At 40.1% G+C, this 13,740-nt stretch overlaps 1 protein-coding gene across 8 annotated transcripts in view; it reads left to right on the forward strand.

Moving 5' to 3' along the window:
• The window catches only part of ABLIM3 (actin binding LIM protein family member 3), a 136,747-nt gene that overhangs the window by 49,697 nt on the left and 73,310 nt on the right, over window positions 1–13,740 (forward strand). For all 8 annotated transcript variants that reach the window (XM_086412364.1, XM_086412356.1, XM_086412359.1 and 5 more), the window contains one exon: window positions 13,013–13,196. In XM_086412364.1, coding sequence (XP_086268490.1) covers window positions 13,013–13,196 — 184 coding nt within the window. The remainder of the gene's footprint in view (window positions 1–13,012; window positions 13,197–13,740) is intronic.

Here is a 13,740-nt window from a genome sequence, read left to right on the forward strand (position 1 = left end):
TCTCCAGGTCCATCCATGTTGCTGCAAATGGCATTATTTGGTTCTTTTTAATGGCTGAGTAATAGTCTATTGTATATATTACCACATCTTCTTTTTTGTTTCCTCTGTTAATGGATATTTAGGTTGCTTCCACATCCTGGCTATTGTAAATAGTGCTGCAGTGAACATTGGGGCACATGTGTCTTTTTGAATTATAGTTTCCTCTGGATATATGCCCAAGATTGGGATTGCTGGATCATAGGGTAGTTCTATTTTTTAATTTTTTAAAGAAACCTCCATACTGTTTTCCACAGTGGCTACACTAATTTACATTCCAACCAACAGAGTAGTGGGTTCCCTTTTCTCCACACCCTCTCCAGTATTTATTGTTTGTATATTTTTTGATAATGGCAATTCTAACCAGTATGAGGTGACACCTCATTGTAGTTTAGATTTGCATTCCTGTAATAATTAGTGCTGTTGGAGAAATGTCTGTTTAGCTCTTCCACCCATTTTTTTTATTTGATTTTTTTTTTTATATTGGGCTACATGAGCTGTTTGTGTATTTTTGAGATTAATCACTTATTTGTTGCTTCATTTGCAAATATGTTCTCACACTCTGAGGATTGTCTTTTCATTTTGATTATGGCTTCCTTTGCTGCTCAAAAGCTTTTATGTTTAATTAGGTCCCATTTGTTTATTTTTGTTCTTATTTTCATTAGGAGGTGGATTGAAAAAGATATTACTGTGATTTATGACAGAAAGTGTTCTGCCTATGTTTTCTTCTAAGAGTTTTATAATATCCAACATTACATTTAGGTCTTTAATCCATTTTGAGTTTATTTTTGTGTATGGTGTTAGGGACTATTCTAATTTCATTCTTTTACATGTAGCTGTCCAGTTTTCCAATCAACATTTATTGAAGAGACTATCTTTTATCCATTGTAAATTTTTGCCTCCTTTTTCTTAGATTAGGTGACCATAGGTACATGGGTTAATCTCTGGACATTCTATCCTGTTCTACTGATCTTTATTTCTGTTTTTGTGCCAGCACCATATTGTTTCAATGACTATAGCTTTATGGTATAGTCTGAAGTCTGAGCCTGATTCCTCCAACTCCATTTTTCTTTCTCAAGATTGCTTTGGCTATCTGGTGTCTTTTGTGTTTCCATACAAATTTTAAATATTTTTGTTCTAGTTCTGTGAAAAATTCCATTGGTGATTTAATAGGGATTGCATCGGAGAAGGCAATGGCACCCCATTCCAGTACTCTTGCCTGGAAATCCCATGGACAGAGGAGCCTGGTGGGCTGCAGTCCATGGGGTCGCAAAGAGTCAGACACAACTGAGTGACTTCACTTTCACTTTTCACTTAGGTGCATTGGAGAAGGAAATGGCAACCCACTCCAGTGTTCTTGCCTGGAGAATCCCAGGGACGGGGGAGCCTAGTGGGCTGCCATCTGTGGGGTCGCACAGAGTCGGACATGACTGAAGCAACTTAGCAGCAGCAGCATTGAATCTGTAGATTACCTTGGGTAGTATAGTCATTTTGACAATACTTTTTTCTTGCATTTAAAAAAAAAAACTTTTATTTTGTATTCAGGTATAGTCCATTAACAAATAATGCTGTGACAATTTCAAGTGAATAGCGAAAGGACCCAATCATATATACACATGTAGCCATTCTTCCCCAAACTCACCTCCCATCTAGGTCACTACACAACATTGAGCAGTAGGTCCTTGTCAGCTATCCATTTTAAACAAAACAGGGTACATATGTCCATCCAAAACTCTCCAACTATCCCTTCCCCCACCCCTCCCTCTGGCAGCTATAAGTTCCGTTTTCCAAGTCTGTGGTTCTCTTCCTGTTTTGTAAGTAAGTTCATTTGTATCATTTCTTTTTAGATTCCACATTTAAGAGTGTCATATAATATTTCTCCCTCTCTATCTGACTCACTTCACTCAGTATGACGATCTCTAGGTCCATCCATGTTGCCATAAATGGCATTATTTCATTCTTTTTAATGGTTAAGTGATATTCCATTATATATATGTACCAGATCTTCTTAATACATGCCTCTGTTGATGGACATTTAGGTTGCTTCCATGTCTTGGCTATTGTAAACAGCACTGCAATGAACACTGGGGTGCATGTATCCTTTTGGATTATGTTTTTCTCTGGATATATGCCCAGGAGTAGGATTTCAGGGTCATCTGGTAGCTCTATTTTTCCTTCTGTAAGGAAAAAACAAAACTAAAAAATTCCATACTGTTGTCCATGATGACTGTCCCAGTTTAGATTCCCACCAACAGTGTAGCAGGGCTCCTTTCTCTCCACACACTCTCTAGCATTTATTGTTTGTGGATTTTTCTTTTTGATGATGATAGCCATTCTGACTGGTGTGAGGTGATATCTTATTCTAGTTTTGGTTTGCATTTCTCTAATTAGACATGTTGAACATCTTTTCATGTGCCTCTTGACCATCTGTATGTCTTCTTTGGAGAAATGTCTATTTAGGTCTTCTGCCCATTTTCTGATTGAGTTGTTTATTTTGATGCTGTTATGCATCATGAGCTGTTTATAAATTTTAGAGGCTAATGCTTTGTCAGTCACATCATTTACAAACATTTTCTCCCAATCTGTGAATTGTCTTTTTGTTTTGTTTGTGATCATCCTTTGCTCTACAAAAACTTTTGAGTTTAAGTAGGTTCCGTTTGTTTATTTGGTTTTATTTGTTTATTTTGGTTTTTATTTCCATTATTCTGGGAGATGGATTGAAAAAGATATTGCTGTGATTTATCTCAGAATGTTCTGCCTATGTTTTCCTCTGAAAGTTTTATAATGTCCAGTCTCATGTTTAAGTCTGTAATCCATTTTGAGCTTATTTTTGTGTATTGTGTTAAAGAATGATCTAATTTCACTTTTTAAATGTAGCTTTCCAGTTTTCACTGTACCATTTGTTGAAGAGATTGTCTTTCTGATATTGTGTAGTCAATTTGTCATAAGTTAATTGACCATAGCTGCATGGGTTTATTTCCGGTTTTCTATCCTGTTCCATTTATCTGTATTTCTATTTTTGTGCCAATACCATACTGTTTTGATGACTGTGACTTTGTAGTGCAGTCTGAAGTCACAGAGCCTGATTCTTTCAGTTCCATTTTTCTTTCTCAAGATTGCTTTGGCAATTAGGAGTCTTTTGTGTCTCCATATAAGTTTTAAGATTTTTCTCTTCTAGTTCTGTGAACAATGTCATTGGTAATTCAGTAGGGATTTGCCTTGAATCTGTAGATTTCCTTGGGTAGTATAGTCATTTTCACAATACTGATTCTTCCTATCCAAGAATATGGTATATATTTCCATCTGTTTGTGTCGTCTTTGATTTTTTTCCTCAGTATCTTACAGCTTTCAGAATGCAGTTCTTTTGTCCCCTGAGCTGGGTTTAGTTCTTGGTATTTTATTCTTTTTGATGTGATGGTAAATGGGATTATTTCTTTAATTTCTCTTTCTGATCTTTCATTGTTAATGTATAGGAATGCATATTTCTGCATGTTAATTTTGTATCCTAAAACTTGACCAAATTCACTGATGAGCTATAGTATTGACAGCTCTCTGGTAGCATCTTTAGGATTTTGTGAAGAGGAACTCAAAAGCCTCTTGATGAAAGTGAAAGTGGAGAGTGAAAAAGTTGGCTTAAAGCTCAACATTCAGAAAACGAAGATCATGGCATCCGGTCCCACCACTTCATGGGGAATAGATGGGGAAACAGTGGAAACAGTGTCAGACTTTATTTTTCTGGGCTTCAAAATCACTGCAGATGGTGACTGCAGCCATGAAATTAAAAGACGCTTACTCCTTGGAAGGAAAGTTATGACCAACCTAGATAGCATATTGAAAAGCAGAGACATTACTTTGCCAACAAAGGTTCATCTAGTCAAGGCTATGGTTTTTCCAGTGGTCATGTATGGATGTGAGAGTTGGACTGTGAAGAAGGCTGAGCGCCGAAGAATTGATGCTTTTGAACTGTGGTGTTAGAGAAGACTCTTGAGAGTCCTTTGGACTGCAAGGAGATCCAACCAGTCCATTCTGAAGGAGATCAGCCCTGGGTGTTCTTTGGAAGGAATGATGCTAAAGCTGAAACTCCAATACTTTGGCCACCTCATGCGAAGAGTTGACTCATTGGAAAAGACTCTGATGCTGGGAGGGATTGGGGGCAGGAGGAGAAGGGGATGACAGAGTATGAGATGGCTGGATGGCATCACTGACTCAATGGACGTGAGTCTGGATGAACTCCGGGAGTTGGTGATGGACAGGGAGGCCTGGCGTGCTGTGATTCATGGGGTCGCAAAGAGTCGGACACGACTGAGCGACTGATCTGATCTGATGTATAGTATCATGTCATCTGCAAACAGTGACAGTTTTATTCTTTTCCAATCTGGATTCTTTTTATTTCTTTTTCTTCTTTGACTGCCATGGCTAGGACTTCCAAAACTGTATTGAATCAAAGTGACTAGAGTTGATATCCTTGTCTTATTCCTGGTCTTAGAGGAAATGCTTTCAGCTTTTCGCTGTTGAATATGATGTTAACTGTACGTTTGTCATATGTGGCCTTTATTGTGTTGAGGAAGCTTACACCTATGCCCACTTTCTGGAGAGTTTTTATCATAAGTGGGTGTTGAATTTTATTAGAAGATTTTTCTGCAGCTACTGAGGTAATCATAAAGTTTTTATTCTCCAGTTTGTTAGTGTGGTATATTGAAGAGTTTCAGAAGGATAGATGTTAACTCTATCTACATATAAAATTAAAAAATTTTTAAATAATCATCTAGAAAAAAGTGGTTCAGTGTAATTTGCTAAAAATTTTAATGATGTCTGGCAATGTGTCACATGTGACCAGTTCATGAAATTAAACTGATGATTCAGAAAAAAAAAAAAGATGCTCTGGGAGCTCCTCCTCCTGATGCCAGACCCCCAGGCTAGGGATCCTGATGTGGGGCTCAAAACTTTCACTTCTGTGAAAGAAACTCTGTGATATAATTGTTTTTCAGTTTGTGATTCACCCATCCAGGGGCTGTGGGGTTTGATTTGATCATGATTGATCCTCTCCTTGGAGAAGGCAATGGCACCCCACTCCAGTACTCTTGCCTGGAAAATCCCATGGACGGAGGAGCCTGGTAGGCTGCAGTCCATGGGGTCGCTAAGAGTCGGACACGACTGAGCAACTTCACTTTTACTTTTCACTTTCCTGCATTAGAGAAGGAAATGGCAACCCACTCCAGTGTTCTTGCCTGGAGAAATCCTAGGGACGGGGGAGCCTGGTGGGCTGCTGTCTATGGGGTTGCACAGAGTCGGACACGACTGAAGCGACTTAGCAACAGTTCCTCTCCTACCATCTTGATGTGGCTTCTTCTTTTCTTTGGATGTAGGATATCTCTTTTGGTAGGTTCCAGTGGTTTTTTTTCGGTAGTTGTTCAACAGTTAGTTGTGGTCTTGGTATTTTCATGAGAAGGTGAGCTCTTGTCCTTCTACTCCATCTTGGCAAAGTTCTGTGTGGTTGGTATTTTATATTGAGAATTGGTAAACCCCTTTAGTACTAGTTGACCTAAGAGAGTATCTTGGTGTGTGACCATTTTTACATCCCCAGAAACTGAGACAGGACAAAGAGTAATAACAATAAAATTGTTATAAGGAGGTTTGAGCTATGAATCTACAGTTATATTCTTAAGAGATTGTGTTTGTTCTTTTGCTTTAAGGCAAAATTTAATAGTTTAAAACAGTCTTTTATTTAGCTCATGTTTCTCTGGGTTGGCTGGGCAGTTATTCCAATCTGACTTGGCTCTGCTTATCTCTCCTCACCTCATTGTAATGATATGATGGGTCAGCTGGCAGTGGTTGGCAGGCTGTTGACCTGAGTACCTCCATATGGCTTCTTGTCCTCCAGCAGACTGGCTTGGACTCATTTGCATGGTAGTCTTTGAGTTCTAAATGTGACAAAAGAGCAGGCTTTAGTAAGCAAGACCGTTTTGCGCCTCACCTTGTGTTATACTTGTTAATGTCCCACTGACCAAAACAAGTCAAATGGCCAACCCAGATTCAAGATCATGGAAAATAAACTTCGATTTTTGTGGGAGGAGATGCAACATGAGATTTCAATAATGTGAATACAGAGAAATGAAGAATTTGGCCGTTTTGACAGTCTACTATAGGGAGATAATAGAAAATCTTTTAAGAGAGATTTTCAGACCAAAAAATTTATCATTTTCTGAATATTTTCAATGTCAGCTTTACTTGGAGAGTATTTTTGTTTCCATCAGTAAATGGTATAAGGATTAGTTACCCTAAATAACCCTAAATTTCTATGAATTTCTTTTAGAACCCTTTTAAAGTGCACAACTGTGCTGACATGAAAGGAAGGAATCTGCAGAGGTGAAAAAAAATAAAATAAAAGCAGAAATTCTGGTGTGACTGCCAATGCCAGATTTAATCCTCATGTTTTATGCTAAATCTTGAAGACCTTGAGCTTTTACCTTGACAGCTACATGGATCATGGAGAATAAAAGTCAAAGCCTAGAGCCTGACCAACATAGGATTCTAACAGGAGACCTCTGAGTAAAACTAAATTTCCTCCTACTAAAGATTACTCCCAATGTATAGATGGATGAGAAGTAAACCAGTAAAGGAAACAGCACTGAAACTTTCCTGTACCAACTTAGGCACTGGGTATAAGACAGGGAAATTTGTAACAAAATGTCTAACCATACCCACTCTTTATATGGATTCACATTCTATTTTCATGCTATACATTTGACATTTTTAAAAGTGAAACAGAATTTTAAAGTGATCCCACACTTGGCAAAGGTGAGGTTTATTCTAGACCTCAAAGAGTTTCTACAGATAACATTATTATCATAATGAATAACTCCAGTAAAAAATGCACCAATCATAATGAGAGAAAGCCAGCAGAATGATGGAGAATAGAATGGAAACCTTGGAGACTTTAGATTGACGTTTTCTGACATTGTATAATAACTACTTTCAATACATTTAAACAAGTAAGAGAAGCCAGCAAAAACAATGAACAAGAGACAATACATTATAACAACAGCAGATTTGAAAAAGGAACAATATACCTTTTAGACATAAACATGTATAGTATTTAAAATTTAAAACTCAGTGTATGGATTAAATAGCAGATCTGATGTTGTTGAAAAGACAATAAACTTGAAGATTCAGTAAAGAGAGTGGTATATATTGACAGCCCAGAAATACAAGAAAGTGGTAAAAATAAAAGAGAAGTTTATACATGGAGAGTATAGTGAGAGAGTTTGACATATATCTAATCAAAGTTCTACAGAGATATAATAGAGGACATGAGTAGGAGGACAATATTTGAAGAGATAGCATCTTTGAATTATGTAGAACTGTTGAAAGACATAAATCCTTGAATCTAGGAAACTTAATAAATCCCAGTAGGAAAATATAAAAGAAATCTACCTACACACATCATAGTGAAACTGCAGATCACCAAAAACAACCTCCCCTCCCCACCCCACCCCAAAAAAAACCCATCTTAAAAGTAGCCAGAGAGAAGAGCCAGGATATCTGCATATGAATGGTAAATAAGCTGACAGCTAAAGTTTTAGTAGCAACAAGGAAATCTGAGAACAGTGAAATAATATTTTTATGTACTGAAAGAAGTACCTAAAAATTTATGTATTCAATAAAACTATCTTTCAAGAACAAAGGCAAACCGACAGCTAACATCATACTTAATGGTGAAAGACTGATTGACTGCCTCCCTTTGAGATCAAAAATATTAATTAAAAAAAAAGTCTGCTCTTACCACTTCTGTTTAACATTATACTGCAAGTTCATGGTAGGTCAGTTAGGCAAGAAAATGAAATAAAAGACACCCAGATTGAAAAGGAAGTAAGAATACCTCTATTTGCCCATGGCATGATCTTGTGTATACAAATCCCAAGGAATGCACTAAAAAACTATTAGAAGGAACAAGTTGATCAGATTTCAAGTTACAAGATCAGTTTACCAGAATTAGTTGTATTTCTATATACTTAGAATGAACAATCTGAAAATAAAAATGAGAAAACAATTCCCTTTACAATAGCATCAAATAAAATGCATAAGAATAAATTTAATGACGGCATAAAATTTATACTTTGAAAGCTATAAAATATTAAAGAATAAGTGAAAAAATATACCATGTTCATGGATCAGAAATCTTGTTTTGATGGCGATATTCTCAGGTCAGTCTACGAACCTGGTGCTATCTTAGTCAGCTCAGGCTGCCATAACAAAATGAAGATTGGGTGACATAAACAGCAGTAATGTATTTTCTCACAATTCTGGAGGTTGCAAGTCCAAGATCACGGTGTCAGCATAGTCAGGTTATGGAAAGCTCTCTTCCTGTCTTGCCGACAGGTACCTTCTCACTGTGTCCTCACATTTTCTGAGAGGGAGGGAAAGAGGTGGAGGGGAGGGAGGGAAGGAGGGAAGATGAGAATGAGAAAGAGAATGAGCAAGTTTGCTGGTGTCTCTTCCAATGAGGGCACTAATCCCATAATGAAGGTCCCATCCTATGGCCTCATCTAAACCTAATTATCCCCTAAAGGCCACCTATCTAAATACCATCACGTTATGGCTTGGGGCTTCAACATACAAATCTGGGGGAGGACACTATTCAGTTCATAGCACATGTAATCCCTATGAACATCCCCACTGACTTCTTTGCAGAAATTGTCAAACTGATTCTAAAATGTATGTGAAATTAGAGACATAGAAAAACCAAAATAATCTTTAAAAAGAAGAACAAAGTTGGAAGACTCAAAATTCCCACTTTAAAAGCTTACTGCAAAGCTACAATAAACACAACAGTGTGGTACAACAATAGACATAGAGATCATAGAAAGTAGAAATGAGAGGCAGAGATAAAGCCCTGGGCTTCCTTGGTGGCTCAGTGGTAAAGAATCTGTCTGCCAGTGCAGGAGAAACGGGTTCGATCCCTGATCTGGAAAGATCCCACATGCCGTGGAGCCACTGGGCCCATACTGTAGAGCCCAGTTGTTCAGTGGTGCTCTATAATAGCCTATGCTCCAGAGCCCATGTGTTGCAACTACTGAAGCCCTCATGCCTTGGAGCCTGTGCCCCACAGGAGAAGCCACTGCAGCGAGAGCCCTACACGCTGCACCTAGAGAGTAGACCCTGCTCATCGTGAATAGAGAAGCAAGACCTAGCACAGCCAAAAATCAATTAAATAATTAAATTTTAAAAATACAGTCTTATATTTATGGCCAGCTGAATATTATCAAGACAACCAAAATAATTCAATAGGGAAAGAATAGTCTTCAACAAATGATGCTAGGAAAACTGAACATATGTGCACACAAAAAAGTAAAATTGGAGTCTTCTTCACACCACACACAAAAATCAACTCAAAGTGAGTCAAAATATAGAAGCAAATATTCATGACATTGTTAGGCAAAGCCTTCTTGGACGTGATAACAAAGAAAGCAACTGGGGAAAAATAAACATCATCAAAATTTAAAATTCTTTTGCTTCAAAGTAGATCATCAGGAATGTAAAAAGTAAACACACAGAATGAAAGATAGGATCTGTAAATCATGTACTGATACTTGTAAAGGAGTTGTATCTAGGACAGGTGGAATAGACCAGTTGTGGTATGGCACCCCACTCCAGTACTCTTGCCTGGAAAATCCCATGGACGGAGGAGCCTGGTGGGCTGCAGTCCATGGGGTCGCTAAGAGTCAGACACGACTGAGTGACTTCACTTTCACTTTTCACTTTCATGCATTGGAGAAGGAAATGGCAACCCACTCTAGTGTTCTTGCCTGGAGAATCCCAGGGACGGGGGAGCCTGGTGGGCTGCCGTCTATGAGGTCTCACAGAATCAGACACGACTGAAGCGACTTAGCAGTAGCAGCAGATGTGGTCACACAGTTGAATACAGCACAGCAAAACAAGAGAACCACAATTAGGTGCATCGACATGAATGAATTTCAAAACCATAACACTGAGAGAACGAAGCAGTAAATTACACAGAATAGTTAATGCAGTATGATTCCATCTGTATAAAATTCAAAAACAGGCGAAACTAAACAATATATTGTTTGTGGAGTCGGACATGACTGAAGTGACTTAGCAGCAGCAGCAGCAAAGGTAGTAAAACTGGAAAGAAAAGCAAAGAGATTGATAAACTCATGATTCGGGAAAGGAGTGTGGAGAGGAGGCATTCTTAGGGTGATGAACAAGATTCCAAGGTGCTGGTAATGTTTCATAAGTTCACTAATGGATACCTGGGGGTGTATTTTATGTTTCTTGTTTACACTGTACAGTATACAGTGTAGTGTATTTATTACATTTTCTATATGTATATTTCACAATTTAAATGTCTAAAATAATGAGTGAAATCCCCCTCAGGGGACCTGCTTTGAAAGGACTCTGAAAGTCCATAAAACTGTCTCTTTTGAAAAGTTGAAAATCAACAGAATTATATGACAGAATCCTAGACTCTTAGACCTGGATGTGTCCTCAGTTATCACATAGCTCCCTCATTTTACAAATGAGGCAGCTGAACTCCAGAGAGGTGAAGTCACTTTTTCAAAGTCACACAGCACCTGAGTGCTAGAATAGAAATATGGAGGAAGATCCAGTGACCCTCAAAATAGTACGTTTTCCACTGAAACACAGTAAGGCTGGGTGTAAAGCCTCTTCTAGGCATTATATTTATAGTGAGCTTTCATTCTTTATTTTCTTGAAGCAGTTCTGAGTTCTCATATTCTGTCCCATTGTCAGACCATATGGTCTTTCTTTTAATTATAAGATTTTATTTTTTGATTCACAAAATAATGACTGCCCTGGATATATTAATTCCATGTCACTTCCATACTGCAGACCCTTCCCGTGGCCTTTCTTGTTATTTGAATGAAGACCTCTGCTCAGGCTCAAACACATCTGTCATGCTGGTCCAGCCTACCTTCCACGTCGTGTTCCCCACTGTATTTCCAGGAACCTGGGATTCTTATCAACTCTTACATCCTTTCTACCAAAAACTTCCTCCTTCAGCTCCTTGGGGGAAACGAAGGAACTGATTGTTCCGAGTTTTTGTATGGCCTCCTGGTTTTCTCCACTGGGAGAGGTGGCTCTGGGAGTAGAGTTGGCAGGGGACACAAAGGAGAGAAAAGAAGGGAAAAAACAGGAGCTCTTTCCAGGGATGTCATAGGCCATGACCTAACTAATTCCACAGCCATCAATCGATCTGCCACCTGCACACTCGAGAACAGCCTGTTCTCTGGCCTTGCCTGCCCTCCAGACCAGGCATTGTTTGATGTGATGAGTTTTCATGAATGCTGATGAAAGATGGACCCTGCCCCACTTGCTACCTCCACCACCACCTCCTCCACTCGCCAGCCCAGAGCGCTGGTCTCTATGGGCCTCCAGCTCTACCTCATACAGAGTTTTAAGTGTTTAGACACATAGTCAGCCCTGAATAAAGCTCTCCTTCTTCTAGACTCACAGGATGTCAATATCAGAAGAAAATCTCAGGTCATTTCTTGTCCAGTTTCTGCTTTTTGCATAGCAGTGAACAGAGGCCCCAGATTACAGACAGCCAAGGTCATTGTCACCCAGGGAGTTAGTGGCAGTGACAAGACCAGAAACCAGGTCGTCAGACTTCCAGAGTAGAGTCTGTCACTGACCTAGACTGTTTTCCCTGGTGCTGTGACATGTGAATTCACTTTGAAGCTGCCCTGCTCGCTCACCTTGGCCCTTTAATCCTACCTCTGGCCTTCAGAGTAAATAAACACTTGTGAAATACTTCTGACATTCACCTGGAAGTCCCTCCTACCTTTAACCAAGCTGCTTTTGAAAAACAACTTTGCCTGTTAAAAATGAGAGGGTATTTACTGGGGTGATGTCACCCGGTCCAGGCCAGGTCCTTGATAAAGCTGAGTCAGGCTAACTACATTTTTGGGAAACCGATGTATTAAAGCTAAGTGCCTGTTTATTACCGTAAACAAGAGCTGTAACTCTCTGTTGTATCAGTTCACATTGCCCTGACCAGCTGCTTCTTCCCAAAGGCAACCTATGTAGAAAGTCAAACTGTCAGACAAGGGTGAATGCAAACTCTGAACGAGGGGGATTTGAAAGAGCTCTCCGGCTGCTTTCCTTTGTTGCTGACTGGTCCTTTCCTGGCTGACCCATCCTTGTTTTAACTGGATCAATATACTCAGCAGTTCTGGTGGCCCTGAGAGTCATTCGGTATCTTGAAGGAAACTTAGCCTCTTTCTGCTCTTCCCATTATGTGTTGATTTCATAACTCTCAGAGGGAAATCTCATTCCCCACATTTCTAAGTCCTTTGGGGGAGGGGGTCCCTCATGATTTAGTTGTTCAGACACCTATAATTATGTCCACGTGCTCTTCTATTATCCGTCCTACATTACTTCATCTTGTCCACCAGGATATCCCAAAAGACTTTATAAAGTATGATGCGGACAGATTATAATCTTCAAATCATATATCCCATTGACATTCTAAGTTGTCTTCATCTAGCACAGACTCGTGCACATAGGAAATGCCCAGGTAATTTTTAACTGAATAATTCTTTTATTAAATCATGGTATCACTAGCTGTGTTGCATTGTGTGAGCCGCATGGCCTATATCTTAAGAGGATTGTACAACATGGCTGGTGTCAGTGCGCATCAGGGTCAGCCAGGGAGTTGTGCTAAAAATACAGGTGCCTAGGCTCTGCAACCCCAGAGAGTCTGATTCAGGCCCCGGCAGCTGCATCTCCAGAAGTTTTCCAGGTGATTCTGTTGCAAGTCATCTTCAGACAATCCTTTAAGAAGCACTGGCCCCAGAGGCCCGTGAGTTCCCATGTGTCACCATTCTCTGGTCGCTTGTAACTGAGTCAGCCTCCAGCCTCATCCCCAGCAAGAGCCTCCTGCTCGCAGACCCTTCCTTGGACTCACCTGCCTTTATTTCCCCCTTGTTTCCTCAAGTGTGTGGCTGTGGCCTAGCCCAGTCAGGCTTCTTCTTCAAGAACCAGGAGTACATCTGCACGCAGGACTACCAGCAGCTCTACGGCACCCGCTGCGACAGCTGCCGGGACTTCATCACAGGCGAGGTCATCTCCGCACTGGGCCGCACCTACCACCCCAAGTGCTTCGTGTGCAGCTTGTGCAAGTAAGTGGGTGGCCAGTGAGGGCTGGGGCCCCCTGCCTCAGTCCCTGGGGAAGGGAAGAAATGGCCTTTCCCAGGCAGATCTCGAGGTGAACACTTTCATTCCTAGAATCTCAGGGGTGGGAGGACTTGACAAGCAAATGGTTTTGAACATTTAACAGCTGAATCCTGTCTGTTAGATGTGGTCTAATACAAAACACTAGTTTGTCCCAAGATGAAGGCAGAGTAAAGATCTGAGCCCCTACACTCAAGTCTCCTTTTTCCCATCAAAAGGCCCCAAAGGAACCACTGAGTGCCATGGCCTCTCAATACTCAGTGTGGAATCCACAGGTCTGGCTCAGGCTCTCACATCCTCAGCCACATGTGGTCCTGGGATGTCTATTTATAGCCTTCCTCCACAACCCTGGAGGTGACCCCACCTCTGTAAGCCTCAGCTTCATTGGTAAAATGGGCACCAAAACCAGTCTAACTTCACTGGGTTTTCAGGAAAATAAATGAGATGATACCTGCTCAGTGACTGGTTCCAAATTGTGTCTGATTTTATTAT

Source organism: Bos grunniens, chromosome 7 (assembly GCF_055505025.1).
Source record: "Bos grunniens cultivar Pamir isolate PY7600 chromosome 7, Bosgru_T2T1.0, whole genome shotgun sequence".
In the NCBI taxonomy this organism is placed as follows: Eukaryota; Metazoa; Chordata; class Mammalia; order Artiodactyla; family Bovidae; genus Bos; species Bos grunniens.